At 43.4% G+C, this 16,789-nt stretch overlaps 1 protein-coding gene across 1 annotated transcript in view; it reads right to left on the bottom strand.

Moving 5' to 3' along the window:
* The window catches only part of nlgn4xa (neuroligin 4 X-linked a), a 59,010-nt gene extending 42,743 nt beyond the window's left edge, over window positions 1-16,267 (bottom strand). Inside the window, exon 1 of the mRNA XM_052059205.1 lies at window positions 15,366-16,267. Coding sequence (XP_051915165.1) covers window positions 15,366-15,810 — 445 coding nt within the window. The 5' untranslated portion in view covers window positions 15,811-16,267. The remainder of the gene's footprint in view (window positions 1-15,365) is intronic.
* Window positions 16,268-16,789: the final 522 nt, after the last annotated feature.

The following is a 16,789-nucleotide window of genomic DNA, read 5'->3' as shown; positions in this document are numbered from 1 at the left end:
AGTACTGAAAAAAAACATGCAGTTTGATATGAGCACTCGAAAATTAGGTTTACTTGCCTTGCTTTGCTCACTATTTGCTTCCCTGTCTTACCTAACTCGTCATTAGTTTCAAATGTGCCCGTCCCTTCTATCCGCCATCCTCCAAGAGTTGTTCTCTTCCCCTCAAATCTTTCAGCTTGATGCCATCAGCTTTGGTGTGTTTCTTCCAGTCCAGTCGTTCTCGGTTTATTTGTTCATTCCTTATTGTTTGCATTTAGTCCACCATGCCACGGCGACTGTAACAGAAGTCACCGAGCAACAAACCGAAGCCCACTTCCAGAAATTTGAATATATTTTAATTACCGTATTTCCCGCACTAAAAGGTGCACCTAAAAGCCTCCCATTTTCTGCAAAGCTCACACTGAAAATCCGATGCGCCTTGTGTATGGTCATTACGGTAATATCTCGACCCTCAAAATGGCTCCTTGCTAGAGACATGCTTACAACGCAGAGTTCAAACTTTAAGGCGATCGGTTTTGCAGTTGAACACGGAAATAGAGCAGCTGCAAGAGCAGCTTTCTTCAAAGTTCATGGCGCGCCTTAAAATCCGATGCGTGTTGTATATGGTCATTACGGTAATATCTCGACCCCCAAAATGGCTCCTTGCTCGAGACATGCTGACAACGCAGAGCTCAAACTTAAGGCGATCGGTTACGCTATTGAACGCGGAAATAGAGCAGCGGCAAGAGAGGTCAACGTTATAACTTGCTGTCGGTTAAGTGAACTGTGTCGCTGCTTAAATAAACACGTTTTACTGACATCTGATCGTTCTGTTGGTATTACCTTGAGCGTGGCTCCATCTGGTGGATGCATTGCAGATTGCGTCTTGTAAAATAGGCCACTCATTGAAAGTACGCCATATAATCCAGAGCGCTTTTTAGAGTATGTTATTTACACGCGTCAAGAGAATTTGTTTTCCACAAGCCCAAAATCCGGGAACAGCAATCATCAGATTGCAAGGTTGTTGGCCAAGCGGAAGGCCTTAAGATGCCGACCTTCATTCGATCTGCCCGCCCAGAACTATTCAACTGCTCTTCATTCAGTCGGGCCTATTTTCCGTTACCTTTTTCCTTGTGTGTCTTGGTGCTCGTGTTTCACTTCTTCTCTTTCACGTCACCTTCTACCAGGTGGGAAATGGAGAGAATAAAGAGAAATCCCAGCGGGCTGTTTCACATTCACTTCACTTTCGGTCGAATGGAAAAAAAAAAAAAGGAAGAAAAACCAAGACGTTTGTGCAGGGCGGCATCTCTGTGGCATTGAAACAGATGGATCGTACAGTCGCTTGGCTCTCTGCCATCCCATAGTCGTTTCGATCCATTTAGCTCGCGTTTTCTTATGATTTACCTTGCGACTGGAAGCGTTACTGTCGCAATCAGACGATGTGAGGATGGACAGAAGGAAGGGGGCCAGGACAGGTTGAAAATGTCAGTCTGAAGAAAAAAATGTTATTACAGGAGGTTCCTGCCATACGTGTCAAGCATACTTTTTTTCTACCAAAGCCAACAAATGTTGTCAAACATTTAAAAGCGATATATCAAATTCATAGGGAGGCCCGGTAGTCCAGTGGTTAGCACGTCGGCTTCACAGTGCAGAGGTACCGGGTTCGATTCCAGCTCCGGCCTCCCTGTGTGGAGTTTGCATGTCCTCCGCGGGCCTGCGTGGGTTTTCTCCGGGTGCTCCGGTTTCCTCCCACATTCCAAAAATATGCATGGCAGGCTGATTGAACACTCTAAATTGTCCCTAGGTGTGAGTGTGAGTGCGAATGGTTGTTCGTCTCTGTGTGCCCTGCGATTGGCTGGCAACCGATTCAGGGTGTCCCCCGCCTACTGCCCGAAGACAGCTGGGATGGGCTCCAGCACCCCCCGTGACCCTAGAGAGGATCAAGCGGCTCGGAAGATGAATGAATGAATGAATGAATGAATATCAAATTCATTTAACCTCATTAGAATTTTTTTTTTCTGTAACCCTGGCGCAAAAGATAGGCTGTCCACTGCTCAAAAGGAAGCTAACGCAGATTAAAGCTAACTGCGTAGCGCACAGGAACGAGGGACGAACAGACTTTTATTTGCCTCTCCCTTATTTTGTTATTTCATCACATGTGATGAGAAAAAAACAGACAGAGCATCGATGTCAAGGAGCTATGTCTCAACTGTGAGACAAGCTTAGGATGCCTGGGAAGAGCTAATGTTAGCCTGGGTTGTTAGCTTTTAGTTTTAATATCACTTCTACTATGCGGTATTTAGTATTAAAATACCACCCCCGCCCTGTAAACATTTTTTGGAGTGCCCCCGATTAATCACAGTTTTTACTCGCTATTCCCTAAACGCTACAAAAAGCAAAGGAAGGACTGTAATGTATTCAGAATGATGTTAGCATCAGGCTACACGTTGAGAAATATGCTAGCGCTCATCGCGCCGCATGATTGCGAGGCAAACGGCTCTTTCGAATCACGGGGTTAAGTTGTATGATGAAAAGTTCTTTTCCGCAGTCATGACATCACAACGTCTACATTATTATTTCGGCGAGAAAGCAGATGAGTCAAATGTCGAGAGGAGATAAAGAGACAGTATCCAGTAATAGAGCAGAAGCTGCGCAGAAGATCCCGCTGCCTCCGGCTGCTCATTTTCAGTGTTTTGTTCCATCCTCCACCACAGCTTGTTCTGCAACTGGCATTCTCAGCCCTCAAGGGACGAACTTACATTTTTCACACCAAGCACGCCGCCAACAAGTGGTTGACACTCAGAGAAAAAAAAAAAAAAGAAAACACAATCGCTGCGTTCAGCATTTGTCCCTGCAGCAAGTGACAATCCTTTCATAAGGATGCACGTGTGAAAAAACATGGACGCGTCGTCATTAGCGCAGAGAGGAGGGAAAAAAAAGATTGACAGAAATAGTGCTGATGTTTACTTTCTGTTGGCTACGAAGGGGGGAAAGCCTGGCAAACAAACGTCTTTTCATCATCAGTCGATGAACACTTCTTTCTGTGAGAAATGTCACAGAATCACCTTGATAGTTATAAAAAACAAACTAACACAATGACAAAATGCCGAAAATAAATGACATTTGTGTCACTAAATTAAAACTTGGGGCGGCCCGGTAGTCCAGTGGTTAGCACGTCGGCTTCACAGTGCAGAGGTACCGGGTTCGATTCCAGCTCCGGCCTCCCTGTGTGGAGTTTGCATGTTCTCCCCGGGCCTGCGTGGGTTTTCTCCGGGTGCTCCGGTTTCCTCCCACATTCCAAAAACATGCGTAGCAGGCTAATTGAACACTCTAAATTGTCCCTAGGTGTGAGTGTGAGCGTGGATGGTTGTTCGTCTCTGTGTGCCCTGCGATTGGCTGGCAACCGATTCAGGGTGTCCCCCGCCTACTGCCCGAAGACGGCTGGGATAGGCTCCAGCACCCCCCGCGACCCTAGTGAGGATCAAGCGGCTCGGAAGATGAATGAATGAATGAATGAAATTAAAACTTAAATCACTGAAAAGGGATTTATCCAAATTTGCATGAATCCTACGTCCCAACCCTCATCTATGGTCACGAGCTATGGGTCGTGACCGAAAGAACGAGATCCCGGATACAAGCGGCCGAAATGAGTTTTCTCCGCAGGGTGTCCGGGCTCTCCCTTAGAGATAAGGTGAGAAGCTCGGTCATCCGGGAGGGGCTCAGAATTGAGCCGCTTCTCCTCCACATCGAGAGGAGCCAGATGAGGTGGCTTGGGCATCTGATTCGGATGCCTCCTGAGCGCCTCCCCGGTGAGGTGTTCCGGGCATGTCCCACCGGGAGAAGACCCAGGACACGCTGGAGAGACTATGTCACCCAGCTGGCCTGGGAACGTCTCGGGATCCCCCGGGGAGAGTTGGAAGAAGTAGCTAGGGAGAGGGAAGTCTGGGCTTCCCTGCTAAAGCTTTTTCCCCCGCGACCCGGCCCCGGATAAGCGGTAGATGATGGATGGATGGATGGATGGATGGATGGATGGATGGATGAATCCCAATAAATAATTCACTCCCCCAGACGCCTCACTTTTCGATCCCATTTCAAAGCTCATCAAATGCAACAAGTGGGGATACGTCATCTTTGTTCTTCACGTACACGTTACCCCCAAAGAAAAACTTTGGTCTTCACCGGCTACCGTCAATAATTTTTTATTCAATAAAACAAAATGTCCCGCATCTTCCGACTGTCACAAAAGCCTTTCGGTTCTAAAGGATCAGAGGGGATTGCCCGGCGGCCTAATCACCATATCAAGAATGCGGTTGTCATTCTGTGTGACATGCTTGTGTAATCACAGAAACACATCACTCAATTGTTTTCCTCTCCTCCCACACGGACTCAATTTATCGTCCTAAATCCCTCATCTGACGATGGGCCGGAGACTATAATATCGTGATGCACGGCCGTTGTCAGCTGCGTGAGTATTTCAAGAAGTCAGACATTTCTATCGATGCTGATTTTGGTCTTTCGAGCACTGACAGGCTATAAAACACACACACACACACACCGGCGAAACGGGCCTTGGGTGTAACCCAGAACTCGTAAATGGACCTTGGCCATCGAAGCGGTTGCGCGTTTAATGGACGTGAGATACAAGAAGACTCAATATGGAGCCTTTGTGGATTAATAGGTTCACTGCTACGGAATTTGGCTTTGTACTGTAAATATCTGTAATCGCAATCAAAGAAGTGTGGCTTGACTTTTAATGGCATCCATCAAACGCGTTAAAAGACAAGGCGCCGCATAAGGTATGCACAAACGCTACTTACAATTCGACGGAAACGATGCCATTTTCGAAAATGTCCGCCTTTTTCAAATGTCACGCCGTTATTCCGTTTCACTCTCCCCAAAAGAAACAACAACAAAGTGTTAATGTGTTTGTAATGAAAAAAAAAGCCCGCACTTTTTATTATTATACTCTACAAAGACATTAACTACATAATAAAATTATTTTAATTCAATTAATATTAAAGAGAAAAAAAACACATTTTGTTTTAAAGCACTTTAAAGCACATGGAGACTGTTTCAGCTCCTCAGTACGGCACTAATATTAGCCACTAAAATGTATGATTGTGCATACTGACATTCATTCATTCATTCATTCATTCATTCATCTTCCGAGCCGCTTGATCCCCACTAGGGTCGCGGGGGGTGCTGGAGCCTATCCCAGCTGTCTTCGGGCAGTAGGCGGGGGACACCCTGAATTGGTTGCCAGCCAATCAGAGGGCACACAGAGACGAACAACCATCCACGCTCACACTCACACCTAGGGACAATTTTTTTAGAGTGTTCAATCAGCCTGCCATGCATGTTTTTGGAATGTGGGAGGAAACCGGAGCACCCGGAGAAAACCCACGCAGGCCCGGGGAGAACATGCAAACTCCACACAGGGAGGCCGGAGCTGGAATCGAACCCGGTACCTCTGTACTGTGAAGCCGACGTGCTAACCACTGGACTACCGGGCCGCCTTTAACTACATAATAAAATTATTTAAATTCAATTAATATTAAAGAGAAAAAAACACATTTTGTTTTAAAGCACTTTAAAGCACATGGAGACTGTTTCAGCTCCTCAGTACGGCACTAATATTAGCCACTAAAATGTATGATTGTGCATACTGACATTAACTACATAATAAAATTATTTAAATTCAATTAATATTAAAGAGAAAAAAACATATTTTGGTTTAAAGCACTTTAAAGCACATGGAGACTGTTTCAGCTCCTCAGTACGGCACTAATATTAGCCACTAAAATGTATGATTGTGCATACTGACATTAACTACATAATAAAATTATTTAAATTCAATTAATATTAAAGAGAAAAAAACATATTTTGTTTTAAAGCACTTTAAAGCACACGGAGACTGTTTCAGCTCCTCAGTACGGCACTAATATTAGCCACTAAAATGTATGCTTGTGCATACTGACATTAACTACATAATAAAATTATTTAAATTCAATTAATATTAAAGAGAAAAAAAACATATTTTGGTTTAAAGCACTTTAAAGCACATGGAGACTGTTTCAGCTCCTCAGTACGGCACTAATATTAGCCACTAAAATGTATGCTTGTGCATACTGACATTAACTACATAATAAAATTATTTAAATTCAATTCAATTAATATTAAAGAGAAAAAAAACATATTTTGGTTTAAAGCACTTTAAAGCACATGGAGACTGTTTCAGCTCCTCAGTACGGCACTAATATTAGCCACTAAAATGTATGATTGTGCATACTGACATTAACTACATAATAAAATTATTTAAATTCAATTAATATTAAAGAGAAAAAAAACATTTTGTTTTAAAGCACTTTAAAGCACATGGAGACTGTTTCAGCTCCTCAGTACGGCACTAATATTAGCCACTAAAATGTATGATTGTGCATACTGACATTAACTACATAATAAAATTATTTAAATTCAATTAATATTAAAGAGAAAAAAACATTTTGTTTTAAAGCACTATAAAGCACATGGAGACTGTTTCAGCTCCTCAGTACGGCACTAATATTAGCCACTAAAATGTATGATTGTGCATACTGATCTTAACTACATAATAAAATTATTTAAATTCAATTAATATTAAAGAGAAAAAAACATATTTTGGTTTAAAGCACATGGAGACTGTTTCAGCTCCTCAGTACGGCACTAATATTAGGCACTAAAATGTATGATTGTGCATACTGACATTAACTACATAATAAAATTATTTAAATTCAATTAATATTAAAGAGAAAAAAACACATTTTGTTTTAAAGCACTTTAAAGCACATGGAGACTGTTTCAGCTCCTCAGTACGGCACTAATATTAGCCACTAAAATGTATGATTGTGCATACTGACATTAACTACATAATAAAATTATTTAAATTCAATTAATATTAAAGAGAAAAAAACACATTTTGTTTTAAAGCACTTTAAAGCACATGGAGACTGTTTCAGCTCCTCAGTACGGCACTATTATTATCCACTAAATTGTATGATTGTGCATACTGACATTAACTACATAATAAAATTATTTAAATTCAATTAATATTAAAGAGAAAAAAAACATATTTTGTTTTAAAGCACTTTAAAGCACATGGAGACTGTTTCAGCTCCTCAGTACGGCACTAATATTAGCCACTAAAATGTATGATTGAGCATACTGACATTAACTACATAATAAAATTATTTAAATTCAATTAATATTAAAGAGAAAAAAACACATTTTGTTTTAAAGCACTTTAAAGCACATGGAGACTGTTTCAGCTCCTCAGTACGGCACTAATATTAGCCACTAAAATGTATGATTGTGCATACTGACATTAACTACATAATAAAATTATTTAAATTCAATTAATATTAAAGAGAAAAAAACACATTTTGTTTTAAAGCACTTTAAAGCACATGGAGACTGTTTCAGCTCCTCAGTACGGCACTAATATTAGCCACTAAAATGTAGGATTGTGCATACTGACATTAACTACATAATAAAATTATTTAAATTCAATTAATATTAAAGAGAAAAAAAACATTTTGGTTTAAAGCACTTTAAAGCACATGGAGACTGTTTCAGCTCCTCAGTACGGCACTAATATTAGCCACTAAAATGTATGATTGTGCATACTGTTCTATTGTCGGTCTACATGTGTTACTGTACCGCTTGTGTGCAACATCGATGATTGTGTGATCGTGAGTTCATTTTAGAATCGTCTGGCAGTTGAATCGGACAGTGTGGAAAATGTATTTTCTGTACACAAAAGTGGGTCTCTAGGGTTGTTGGCGACCTGTTGTGCGAAATGACACAAATTACCCGAATAACCGAGTGATTCCAAAAATGGTGTCAAGTGGCGTGCGTGTCAATAATTAGGCGTAATCCCAGTGATTACTGTTGCAATAAGGGGTGCAAGTAACACCGCTTGAGCACGTTAATTAACAATTAACAGTTTAACAATAAACAGTGCCACCAAAGACGGAGATTTCATGAACAAATGGTGTGAGTCTGTTGATTAAATGGAGCAAGGAGGCTCACTTGACATTCTGGTATTTTCTATTACACGGACACGGCGCACCTGACAATTTGGTGACCGAACAATTTAGACCAGCTAAAAGCAGGTCTAAGTTCTGGCACGGGTGGTGGAATGCGATTTCGTTGTATTCGATTAAGGTGCGGGCAGACAAATTCTGAGCTTTGCTGATGTGTGTGGTGGACGTCATTCATCAATCTGACGACAGCATGGGATTGTCCCTCCGAATTATAATATAATATTCATTCATTCATTCATTCATCTTCCGTACCGCTTGATCCTCACTAGGGTCGCGGGGGGTGCTGGAGCCTATCCCAGCTGTCTTTGGGCAGTAGGCGGGGGACACCCTGAATCGGTTGCCAGCCAATCAGCCTGCCATGCATATTTTTGGAATGTGGGAGGAAACCGGAGCACCCGGAGAAAACCCACGCAGGCCCGGGGAGAACATGCAAACTCCACACAGGGAGGCCGGAGCTGGAATTGAACCCGGTACCTCTGCACTGTGAAGCCGACGTGCTAACCACTGGACTACCGGGCCGCCCTATAATATAATAATAACAATAATATAATATAATAATAACAATAATAATACATTTTATTTATAAGCGCCTTTCAAGACACCCAAGGACACTTTACAATAACAAAAAACACAAAACAATACGATACTGACAGTGGGGTTGCCACCACGGACGTTCCGATACAATGCCGCACGGCTGCCTGCGGCCATCTTGGAAAATAAACAAAAGAAAGACAACTCCGCCCATATTTAAAAATACATAAATAACGTTGTTCATTTTCAACCTACGGCGGAGGAGGAGTTTCGCGCTCAGCAGTCTGCAGAGCTTTCCTTGCTCAAAATATGCAAGGGAGCATTGTCTCTGCAGATTAATCTACGTGTTAAAAAAAATGAATCAAATTTGAACAACTGCCTGTTATAATGGGATTCAGAAATGTCAGGGTTTGTATTTTTTTTTTTTTCTGGGCACTTGCCCATCTCCCTTCTGTCGAGGGTGACCTTTTCACTAAAAACCTCTTCTATTGCTCTCCCGGAACAATACAATAAAGATACCTCTAGAAATTATTATTATAATTATTATTGTTATCATCATGCAAGGGTGCAGCCGGGTTAGAAAATGAGGGTTTTTGTTTTTGTTCATTGGAGAATGCAAAATCACGTGCACATTCGTTTGAGTCGACACGCAGCAAAAACCGCGTCGAATGTATGTTCTTGACTTGAAGTCAAAGCGTGGGGGGGTGCGGGGGCGGGGGGGACACTGAGTATAGGAAGGAGGTTTACTGACATGCAATGGAGTTAGGCTTTATAATAAAAAATACCTTGATCATTGCCACCATCATTACTGTTGAAATCTGCCCCTTTTCTGTGATAGTTCGCTCCTAGCGTTGAGGAGAAACATAAAGGGATAAAAAACTAAAAATAAAAAAATGAAAGAAGACGTCTGTAATTTTCAATAACGTAGCCGTGATGTTATTTGACTGTGCAATTGCATTTGGGACACTTCACGCTCAAACTGTATTTCAGTTTGCCGCGCCGTGCCTCGGAGAGAGCAGCCGAGTGCGGAGGAGGAGGAGAAGTCAGATTCATTCACCCCCCCCCCCCCTTTGCTTTGTTGAATGCAAAACAAATGAGAAAACAAGTTTTTCTACTGCACTTGTTTGATTTCTCCAGTGGTTAAAGATTGCAAGCGTGTTAGCGACACACGGAGGCAATCGACATTGACCCCAAAAGGCCTGCCGCTGCCCATGTTAGCATTATTCCAATATTAACAAGAATTGCTATTATGAAATTCCTGGGGGGGGGGGGGGATTAGCCAAATAAGTAAGTGGTTTATGTCCATGTCTCAAAATTCACCACATAATTGGTTAATCAATGAACGGCCCGGACTGGCTGGATCTGAATGAATTCTTCTGATTGTGTCATGTCCTGTGTTTGTTGTGTTCCAGCTCCGAGCTAGAGTGGAGGGCGTTTCCCTCCAGCAGGCTCACCCGTTCCTTGTTCCCAATCAACGCCTTGACCAGATTTTTTTTTTTTAAGGGCTGCTAAATTGCCCGCTCTATGTCGGATTATTGACCTTGTTCGCTGCGCGACCTCAAGTGTTATTTTTCTAGACCCTCTTGCTCAGGTTGCTCGTCGCTTTTGTCCGTTTAGATTGCAGTTTTGTGAATATTTTTGTTCCTGAGATTTTTGAAATGTTGCGATTTCATTTTGTGTATTTTGAAGGGTTTGCTTTTACCTTTCCTTTTTGCAAACAATTTCTGTTCGTTCATGTTTCTTTCATTTTCCTGTTTTTTTTTGTTCTTTCTATTTGTACTTCTTTTGGGGTTTTTTTTGTTTTTTTTCCCCTAAACAAATATTTTCGCTACGGATTTGATTTGTGTCTACGTTTGTGGGATTCCATCACCGTTCAGTTCGTCCACGAACTGTGTCAGATTTCTGTCGTTTTTTAAACTGTCCATTTGCTACACGGGCGGCCCGGTAGTCCAGTGGTTAGCACGTCGGCTTCACAGTGCAGAGGTACCGGGTTCGATTCCAGCTGCGGCCTCCCTGTGTGGAGTTTGCATGTTCTCCCCGGGCCTGCGTGGGTTTTCTCCGGGTGCTCCGGTTTCCTCCCACATTCCAAAAACATGCGTGGCAGGCTGATTGAACACTCTAAATTGTCCCTAGGTGTGAGAGTGAGTGCGAATGGTTGTTCGTTTCTGTGTGCCCTGCGATTGGCTGGCAACCGATTCAGGGTGTCCCCCGCCTACTGCCCGAAGACAGCTGGGATAGGCTCCATGTTTCAGAGGTTTTGTTAATCAGAAACATAATCAGGATTCTGCAGAAGCTTGCTGATGAGCTTTTCATTTGAACCAGGTGTATTTGGAGGAAACATGCAGGATAGGAGCGCACGAGGACCGTAGTTTGACACCTGTGATTTAGTACCGCGGTCATTTTATGGCCCGGCAATAACTATCATCACAACAGAGTCAGTCACCAGACATATTCAAAGGTACACTCGGTTAGTACTCGCTTTGACCTTATTTTCATGTCAGTATGATTCTTGTGGTCCACTACATCCCAAAGCCATTCTAGCAGAGAGGATGCCTTTTAGAACATGATGGCCATACTGTATTTAGCATTCATTCATTCATTCATCTTCCGAGCCGCTTGATCCTCACTAGGGTCGCGGGGGGTGCTGGAGCCTATCCCAGCTGTCTTCGGGCAGTAGGCGGGGGACACCCTGAATCGGTTGCCAGCCAATCGCAGGGCACACATAGACGAACAACCATGCACGCTCACATTCACACCTAGGGACAATTTAGAGCGTCCAATCAGCCTGCCACGCATGTTTTTGGAATGTGGGAGAAAACCGGAGCACCCGGAGAAAACCCACGCAGGCCCGGGGAGAACATGCAAACTCCACACAGGGAGGCCGGAGCTGGAATCGAACCCGGTACCTCTGCACTGTGAAGCCGACGTGCTAACCACTGGACTACCTGGCCGCCCCCACTGGACTACCGGGCCGCCCATTGCTGTATATAGCAATGAGTATCAATTCTAGGAAGAAATGCCCTGGTTGAAATTTAACATATCGTTTGGCATATCGTGTAATTGCCATGAGTTTGGGAATGAACCTTTAAATGCAAAAACGTAACCTGGACCCACTGACATTATACACATACACACACACACACACACACATACACACAACCCCCCCCCTCCAAAAAAAAACGTTGCTTCAAGTGGCAGTTATCTCAAGAGAAAAGTCATGAGCATAACAGCAACGCTTTATCTCACACAAAGTGGCCATTTGCTCGCCCCGGGGATCCCGTGGCGTTTTATCTTCACCCCCGTAAAGGGTAAGAAGGTTGGTTATTTTGATAGAAGAAACAGTTTGCCTCAACACCTGGAAGAAAATGTCTTTTCAGGAGATTTCTTTCACTAAATCCCAAGTCGGGCCGGAACCTGAGGCTGTTTGTTGAGCGGCAAGCCTGAGCCAAAATTGTGTGAAGACTCCTTAGCACTGGGTTCTCTTTGCGAGGGTCACGGTCAGCCCGAAGTCGTCGCTGACCAATCACGTGCCGCGTATAAACAAACAATTGAGAAGCAGGGCTGTTAAACTCATTTTGGTGGCGGGCCACTTTGAAGTTAAGGTGCCCCTGAATGTTTCATTGTCTCATCGAATTATTAAATATACCCAACAAATTGATGGATGACTAGTTTGGAAATCAGAAGTCAAGGCTAATAATTTGTGTTCAATGATGCTAAAAAGGCTACCGTATTTTCCGCACTATAAGGCTCTTCGGAGTATAAGGCGCGTCCTCAATGAACGGCCCATTTTAAAACGCTTTTCATATATAGGACGCACCACATTATAAGGCGCATAGAATAGAAGCTACACAATACAGCTTTATTTATATAGAGCCGTGGCTGCGGTTGCGTGATGCATCCACTAGATGGAGCTACACTAAATGGAATACAATACAATACAGCTTCTTTATATCGAGCCTTCACAACTGCGCTTTATGGAACATTTAATATACTACTGTCCAGGAAACGTGAATATTGATCCATATAGAAAGTGCATCGGATTATAAGGCACACTTGTCAGTTTCGAGAGCATTGAATGCTTTTAGGTGTGCCTTATAATGCGGAAAATACGATCATTTAGAAAGCAAAATCCCAACGTGACATTCTTTTCCTCTCAAATCGCAAGCTGAGACTGTATAGGAAATTCTTTACACATTGAATCGCTCGTGCACACCCGTGTGCCTCAAAGAGGTGGGGCCTACCGAGATGGGGGTGTCGTGTAATACCAGCGAGTCTATGTGTGAGTGTCTCGGTGTGATAAATGGCAGATCCTGGCTGAAAAGTGCCTCCTGACTGTGGCTCTCCTTTCCCACATGGTACTAAGTACATTGTAAACCCCCCAAAAAAACCCCTAAAAAATGCAATCTAACGGGGGTGCGAACAATGAACCGTGAGCGAATACTCTCCCCAGGTGATGTATACACACTGACACCTGCTCAAACAACTCAAAACAGAATCTGAAAACATGCTCAGTGCAGTCCTCGTGAATATTCCGATTCTCTTTTCAGCAAGTCGTGTGGCAGCTCAAACAACTCCAATGAGCACATGAAGACACAGCAAAAGTCCCGCGATTAAATATGGTCCAAATGGGGAGTTTTTAGCCCTGCCTCGTCGGCCTTGTTATGTCTTTTCATCACCAATTCAGTTTGTACCTGCTTTTGCCCGTGGGGGCGAAGGGAGTGTAGGGTGGCACAGGGAATGAGGGATCACAGACTGACATTGGATAAGAGGATTTTTTTTTTTTTCCCCTCAGGTGACTTGTTCTGCGAAGCACTTTGTGCGTGCATGTGTGTGTGGTTTTTTTTTTTTAAGTAAAATAGGTGCTATTTGAATGAATACCGTAATTTCCGGATCATAGAGCACACCTGATTATAAGCCCCACCCACTAGATTTTTAAAGGAAAACCCATTTTGTACACACATAAGCAACACCTATGTTACCTTTTTCTTTTTGTTCTTGATTTTACTGCTTGTTCCTTTCTACCGCCTTTATTAGCGATTCGTCTTACGGTTTATTGTGTATGTTAAATCGCTCTATGTACAGCACTTTGTATGCAGCGATGGCTGTTTGAAAGTGCTCTACAAATACTGTTGACTTGACTTGACTTGACCTTTCCATAGAACGACGGCACACAAAAGGTGTTTACAAAGTTTTAATAACATACCTTAACTTTTCTTTTTTTTTGTTGGAAATTTGGAGTCACGTCAAGGTTCTCCTCGTTCATCTCAATGCACACTTGAACGTTAATACTCGTATTGTTGTTTATTGCACATGTGCTTTGTTGGATATGAGTCACTTGAAATGGAATTGGACAGACGGAGGGACTTTATCAGAATTCGGCACTTTGGAACTGCATTGTAAATATAGCACTGCGATTTATCCATTTTGTGTTTATATTGCACTTAATTGAACAGTGATTGTTTTTTTTTTTTCTTCTTTCTTCTTTCTACCTACATTCTTGATGCTGGAGGCTGTAAATTTCCCCAGTGTGGGACAAATAAAGGATATCTTATCTTAAATCCAGCCGAAAACATCACTTCCTCCAGTATTACTTTTACTCCAGCACTTGCTTTTTTTTTTTTTTTTTTTGCCTTTTAGCGCGACAGGCCGCCGTGAGAGCAGCTATTTCTCTTCAGTGGACATTTGTTTTCAACTCTCCACTCGTATCAAGAGTATATGTCACTGAATCTGTCAATCCATGTGAGACGTTGCGTTGCGAATCTTTCCCCTGATCCTTGACTGACAGGCTATTACAAAACGCCAAATCGCCGTGCGGATTGGGGGAAATAAAAGATGATGGGAAGCGAAAGGGGAGCGCTTACTGTATGTATGGCCTGTCAATTTACCCGCTGATCTTCAACCATTGATTTGACCATCTCCCTGCCACAATGTTGAGGCAACAGTCGCAAACTGTCTGACAAAATTATTGATCTGTACATTTGGATTTTTTGAGCTGTTTAACGTTACAACTAGACAGGCTTCCTTCTTGCAAACTGTCTTCACACAACTGCCCGCTCCCCGACTTGCACCCACAAGTGGTTACGTAACGTGAGAACTAACAATCCGGTGAACAGACAAAGTGGATGATCATTGCATGATTAAATGACAGTTGCGCATCATGTAAATAATAGAGCAAAGCATAAAAATTATGGTCATTTAACTTTTAACTGCGTCCTCGTTTTTTTTTTTTTTTTTTTTGCCTTCTTTAGTTCATGTTCTCTTTCATCAGTGGTTTTGGATCCAAGGACGTTTGCTTTTAATAATCCTTCAAAAATGTCCGAGGCAAACGTCAGCTTGGTGAGCAATCGCCCCGACTGGTGAACACTTTTTCTAGATGATTTACGTAAAAGCATCGGAACACCTCCTAGCCAATGACGAGGACGCTTTATCGAAGCTAACTATCTATCTACGCGCATACGGTAGAAGTCCCTCTTAGCCAATGGGGTGCCAGGATGATGCCCGGTTCTAACCAATGGCAGAGCAGCTCTAAGTATGTTGCGTTCAGGAAACTCGGAGCTGCGAGTTGCAGCCCAGACTGTATTTTTATCTTTCGTATCTTGAAATTTCTTTCGTAACAAGAGGGAATAATTTTCCTGTTGAAACGTTTCATAACATGAACATTTTATATGAAGAGATGTTCGTGAATAGAGGTATCACTTAATACATGCAAGCGTTAATGGACCATCCCCCCCCCCCCCCCCCCCCCATGAAAAATAAAACAAATATGGCACTTACCATCCTCAGTGGGCACATAGACGTTTAGGTAAAGGCAGTCTTCGCTCTGCTCTTGCACGTACGTTACGAGTGTATCCAAGTTGGCCGTGAACCACACGGGGAGCATATCGTTGTGTAGGAAGCGATCTTCCAAAAACTGCGGACAAATGGCAGCAAACTGAGTGGCATTCCTGATGCCCGGCCAGGACATGGGGGGCTCCGGTGCCTGAAAGCGCCGTTCCCCTATTGGGGCCAATGCATACGGGATCCCCAAATACTGTTCCACCGGTCCCAGGATCTCATTGGGGAGTGTGACTTTCACTCCCCGCAACTTGCCGTAGTTGGTGGTGACCACGGGGTGCTGTTGACCCTTGATTGCGAGCGCACAGATGGACACGAATCCCATCCAGAGCAGCAGGAAAGCCATGATGGAACACGTCCATGGAAGGCCTCTGCAAGCAGACATGCTCCCCGCTGTGTTGAGCCAAATCCGGCGTTGTGTGAAAGTCCACCCCAAGGGGGGGGGGGGGGGGGGGGGGGTTCCTCAACGCCCCTTTTGTTTCCTGTCGCTTCCTCAGGCTAAAAGCTGGGGGACAGAGACGGCGTCCTGGCAAAACAACGCGGCTTGCTCAGCATTCGCCATCCTGACTCGCTCGGGTTCGAACATCCAGGAGAGAAGAAGAGCTCAGACGTAGTTGCCTTCAGCTCCAGCTCGATGGGGTGGGGGGGTCTGAAATAGGAGGGTAAACGTGAGTGCGGAACCATGTTAAATGCTCTTTAACAAACCAACATGTACGACATACAGTATCTATTATACTTTAGACCGGTGGTTTTCAACCTGCGGGCGGCGGGCCGGTATAGGTCCGTGGGTCATTTGGTACCGGGCCGCACAGAAAGAATAAATAACTTAGCATTTCTTCTGTTGTATTCATTTCGGGATCGGACAGATGTTTTATTTTGAAAAATGACGGGATTCTCTTGATACATCCGTCGACAGTACGTCACTCTTGACGCGCTTCACAGTCATGTGAGAGGTTAGGGGTAAAATCTTTAAAGCCCTCCTCAAAACTCACTTGTATTCTTTGGCGTTCGACTCAGCATGACTTAGATTTGTTCTTGATTTTACTGCTTGGTGCTTTCTACCGCCTTTATTACCGATTCGTCTTACTGTTTATTGTGTATGTTAAATCGCTCCATGTACAGCACTTTGTATGCAGCGATGGCTGTTTGAAAGTGCTCGAGAAATACTCTTGACTTGACTTGACTAAAATGAAACCAAAGAGGTAGCAAAATGAGTAAAAACAAAAAACAACAACAGTAAACGTCTTTGGAAAGTTTCTTTGGGATGAGGAAAAGGCCCGGCCAGGAGGCAGAAGAGGAGCCGACGACTTCCGGGAAAAAGTATCAGGAGTCCTACTTAAAATACGGATTTATCTCAACGGGAG

The sequence above is a fragment of the Hippocampus zosterae genome, chromosome 2 (genome assembly GCF_025434085.1).
Source record: "Hippocampus zosterae strain Florida chromosome 2, ASM2543408v3, whole genome shotgun sequence".
Taxonomy (NCBI): Eukaryota; Metazoa; Chordata; class Actinopteri; order Syngnathiformes; family Syngnathidae; genus Hippocampus; species Hippocampus zosterae.
Note: the sequence above shows the minus strand (reverse complement) of the source record. Positions and strands in the feature narration are given on the sequence as shown.